Source organism: Mandrillus leucophaeus, unplaced genomic scaffold, assembly GCF_000951045.1.
Source record: "Mandrillus leucophaeus isolate KB7577 unplaced genomic scaffold, Mleu.le_1.0 Scaffold79, whole genome shotgun sequence".
NCBI lineage: Eukaryota > Metazoa > Chordata > Mammalia > Primates > Cercopithecidae > Mandrillus > Mandrillus leucophaeus.
The window spans coordinates 240,312-244,286 of NW_012108585.1; the positions used below are offsets into that span (position 1 = coordinate 240,312).

At 40.3% G+C, this 3,975-nt stretch overlaps 1 protein-coding gene across 1 annotated transcript in view; it reads right to left on the reverse strand.

The window, feature by feature from the left end:
• KDM5A (lysine (K)-specific demethylase 5A) overlaps positions 1-3,975 on the reverse strand; it is a 197,911-nt gene that overhangs the window by 109,325 nt on the left and 84,611 nt on the right. The window contains exon 21 of the mRNA XM_011967180.1: positions 255-454. Coding sequence (XP_011822570.1) covers positions 255-454 — 200 coding nt within the window. The remainder of the gene's footprint in view (positions 1-254; positions 455-3,975) is intronic.

Sequence of the window (3,975 nt, forward strand, 5' to 3'; positions counted from 1 at the left end):
ACCCAGTAAGTCGCCATCTGATGTCACCCAGTAAGTCACATCTGATGTCACCCAGTAAGTCGCCATCTGATGTCACCCAGTAAGTCACATCTGATACCACCCAGTAAGTCACCATCTGATATCACCCAGTAAGAATCACTTGTATAACGGTAATCAGATACACTGAAAACAACCCTCACCAGTACTATTACCACTGAAATTACCAGCGGCTTATAAGAGTGCTGAAGTTCATGAGAGTGTTGAAGTTCAAGTACCTGTAACAACGTATGGCTAGAATTCTTCTTAAGAAAGGTCCGCCCAGTCCGTTCTCTCCATGCCCGTGCTGCTGCCACCTGAGATTCCACTTGCGGCAGTGCTTCAAGGCGCACAGGGATAGGGCGTCCTTTCGCAGACAAGCTCTCAAGCTGTTCCAAATAAGCGTAGTTGCTGCCACTCTGAAAAACCAAAGTCGATTCTCACAATTTGAGTTCTCTTATGGGGTCTGGCAATATACTGTTGAAAGACCTTACAAAGTTTAGTGTTAGTTCTTTTATTAAATACTATTCTTTGCATAGAATTCCATCTCTTGAATTCATATAACTTACAATGTCCTATTTTTTAAAGTTTGTGTAAATTATTTTTTTAATGAACATGTCATCAATGATTTTATTTACTAATTAATGAGAGAACCAGCAGACATAAAAACCAGTTCAAAGGACAATCTAAAGCACGGACATATATAAATGCAGTTAGCAGGCCAGGCGTGGTGGCTCACACTTGTAATCCCAGCACTTTGGGAGGCTGAGACAGGCAGATCACCTGAGGTCAGGAGCTCGAGACCAGCCTGGCCAACATGGTGAAACTCTGTCTCTACTAAAAATACAAAAATTAGCCAGGCGTGGTGGCGCATGCCTGTAATCCCAGCTACTCAAGAGGTTGAGGCAAGAGAATTGCTTGAACACAGGAGGCGGAGGTTGCAGTGAGCTGAGATCGTGTCACTGCACTCCAGTCTGGGCAACCCAGTGAGATTCTGTCTCAAAAATAGATAAATAAATAAATAAACAAGAATCAGAAAACGCATTTACTAATAGATAGAAATATATGCTTACTATAGAGGAAAACTGAATCATCTTTTTCGACAATGTGAAAATCAACCATACCATTCCATACAAATTTCACTGCCTTTCTATGGACATACCTCATTTGCATTGCTATCCTTTTCTTTCTAAACAACTGACAGGTGTAAAATAGGCTGGCCAAAGAAAATCTAAGGCACACACCCCCAGAATCAGATAATCCCGGAGAGTTCACTAGACAACAGCCAATATTCCACTGAAAGGATACCTAGATATCTTTTTGCCAATTTCAAAGTCTTTCACAATTTTTCCAACAACTAAAAGCAGTATTTCAATTCTGGTAACCACCTCCATTTTAAGTTACACAAACAGAAATAAGAATAAATATTTTCCTTCCAAGTTCACAATGTTTCAACTTTCCATGTAATGAAATCATTATTGTTTACAGAACATCTATACTGTATTCCAATGTAAGGATATTCCCCAAATATCAACAGATACATTTGCCTATAAACTCATTTTGAAAGATACACTGAACCATGGAGAAAAATAAATAGGCAAGAAGCCTATGACTTTTTGGCTGAGTGCAGTGGCTCATGCCTGTAATCCCAGCACTCTGGGAGGCTGAGGCAGGTGGACCACTTGAGGCCAGGAGTTCAAGACCAACCTGGTCAACATGGCAAAACCTTGTCTCTACTAAAAATACAAAAATTACCCAGGCACAGTGGTGCACACCTGTAATCCCAGCTACTTGGGAAGCTGAGGCACAAGAATAGCTTGAACCCAGGAGGAGGAGGTTGCAGTGAGCTGAGATCCAGCCGGGGCAACGGAATGAGACTCTGTCTCAAAAAAAAAAGAAAAAACCTATGCATTTTTAAAGGGGGTAAGGAAGTAGCTCTAGTCCTACAAGATATTAAAATGATATAATTAAACTACTACAATACCAAGATACGACCAGGTAACTAAATGGAATAGAAAACAAGCTCACATCAAGATATGATATTTACTATTATTCTTTCTCGAGCCCAATTATAGCCATTTGACTAGAGAACACCTTCTGGCTAAGCCTAGACATACGCTGCTCCCAGGCCACGCAGCCTAAAGAAAAGTCTGCCAAATAACAAAACCTGTCCACTTACTTAGAGCCTACAAGTCAGTATTCCCACTGAAGGGAAGAGCCTGGTAGAGAGACAGCCCTTTGAAATTACAGAGGAAACACATGACAGCTACCTACACTTGTTGACCTAGTCCTTCAACTATAAATAAAACAGCCAATTAAAGATTCTCAGACATTTGAAGACAACAACTACTGCCTGAGCCAGGTCAAAGACTCACCAAACATAGAAGCTGTCTGGATAAAAACAGAAATAATTCAAAAAAACAGAAACGAAACACTGGCAGCTAAGCAGGTCCCAGAAAAACTCAACAAAAAAGAAAGTAAAAGAAAAGTCATTAGAACTTGACACCCAGGCCAGGAACGGTGGCTCACACCTGTAATCCCAGCACTTTGGAAGGCCAAGGCAGGCAGATCACCTGAGGTGAGGAGTTCAAGACCAGCCTGGCCAACATGGTGAAACCCCATCTCTACTAAAAATACAAAAATTAGCTGGGCCTGGTGGCGCGTGCCTGTAATCCCAGCTACTTGAGAAGCTGGGGCAGGAGAATTGCTTGAACCCAGGAGGCAGAGGTTGCAGTAAGCCAAGATCGCACCACCACTGCACTCCAGGATGAGCGACATAGCGAGACTCCGTCTCGAAAAGCAAAAAATAGAACTTGACACCCAGAATATGTTCCTTTTGGGGGCAGCAGTTTAGTGGAAGTTGGTTTTCTGTTTGAGTACAGTTCTATAATTAAGAGTGTTTATATATTTAACACTGTTAAGTGCTGCTTAACGGTTTTTATGATTCAAGTATACTTTTTTCTCCATCTAGCACTTACCTCATTCTGTTTTAAATTACAGATGTGTAAAATATGTCTCTCCAACTAGAAAATATGTATTTGGAAGATCTAGTTTTATACCCTATTTTATACTGTAAGTCCTATTTTTACACCCTTCCCTTACATGCCTGCTCCCAAATACCTAGAATAGTAGCAAGAGTGCTGTGGTGCTCAGTACACGTTAGTTTCATTTTCTTTTTCTGCCTCTAATTTTAAAAGTAATTCATTGTGGTGCTCAGTAAATGTTAATTTCATTTTCTTTTTCTGCCTCTAATTTTAAAAGCAATTCATTGTGGTGCTCAGTAAATGTTAATTTCATTTTCTTTTTCTGCCTCTAATTTTAAAAGCAATTCATGCACATGGAAAAAAATTTGAAGAATACAGCAGGTAACAAATTCCCTATTGCTAAAGAGTTAAATAACTAATTCCATCATCTTTCATAGCAGGGAGTCAATAAAAACAAGGTAATAATTATTCTAAATTATAAAATCAGACAAAAGAGTAGGTGAACTGTACTAGAATTATTTTATAGATGCTCCTCAACTTACGACAGGGTTATGTCCCCATCGTAAGTTGAAAATGCATTTAATAAAATTAACATACCAAACACAGCTTAGCCTACCCTACCTTAAAGGTGCTCAGAACCCTTACATCGGCATGACTGACTGGGAGCTGTGGCTCAATGCTGCTGCACAGCATCGTGAGAGAGTGTCACACCACACATTGCTAGCCTGGCAAAAGTTCAAAATTCAAAATTCGAAACACACTTTCTACTCAATGCATATCACTTTCGCACCATCATAAAGTCAAAAAATCACAAGTCGATCTAAGTTAGGGATCGTTTGAATTAAGATTATTCTATTCTAAAGAATTAATAGTTTAAAAGATTAGGCCGGGCGCGGTGGCTCACGCCTGTAATCCCAGCACTTTGGGAGGCCGAGACGGGCGGATCATGAGGTCAGGAGATCGAGACCATCCTGGC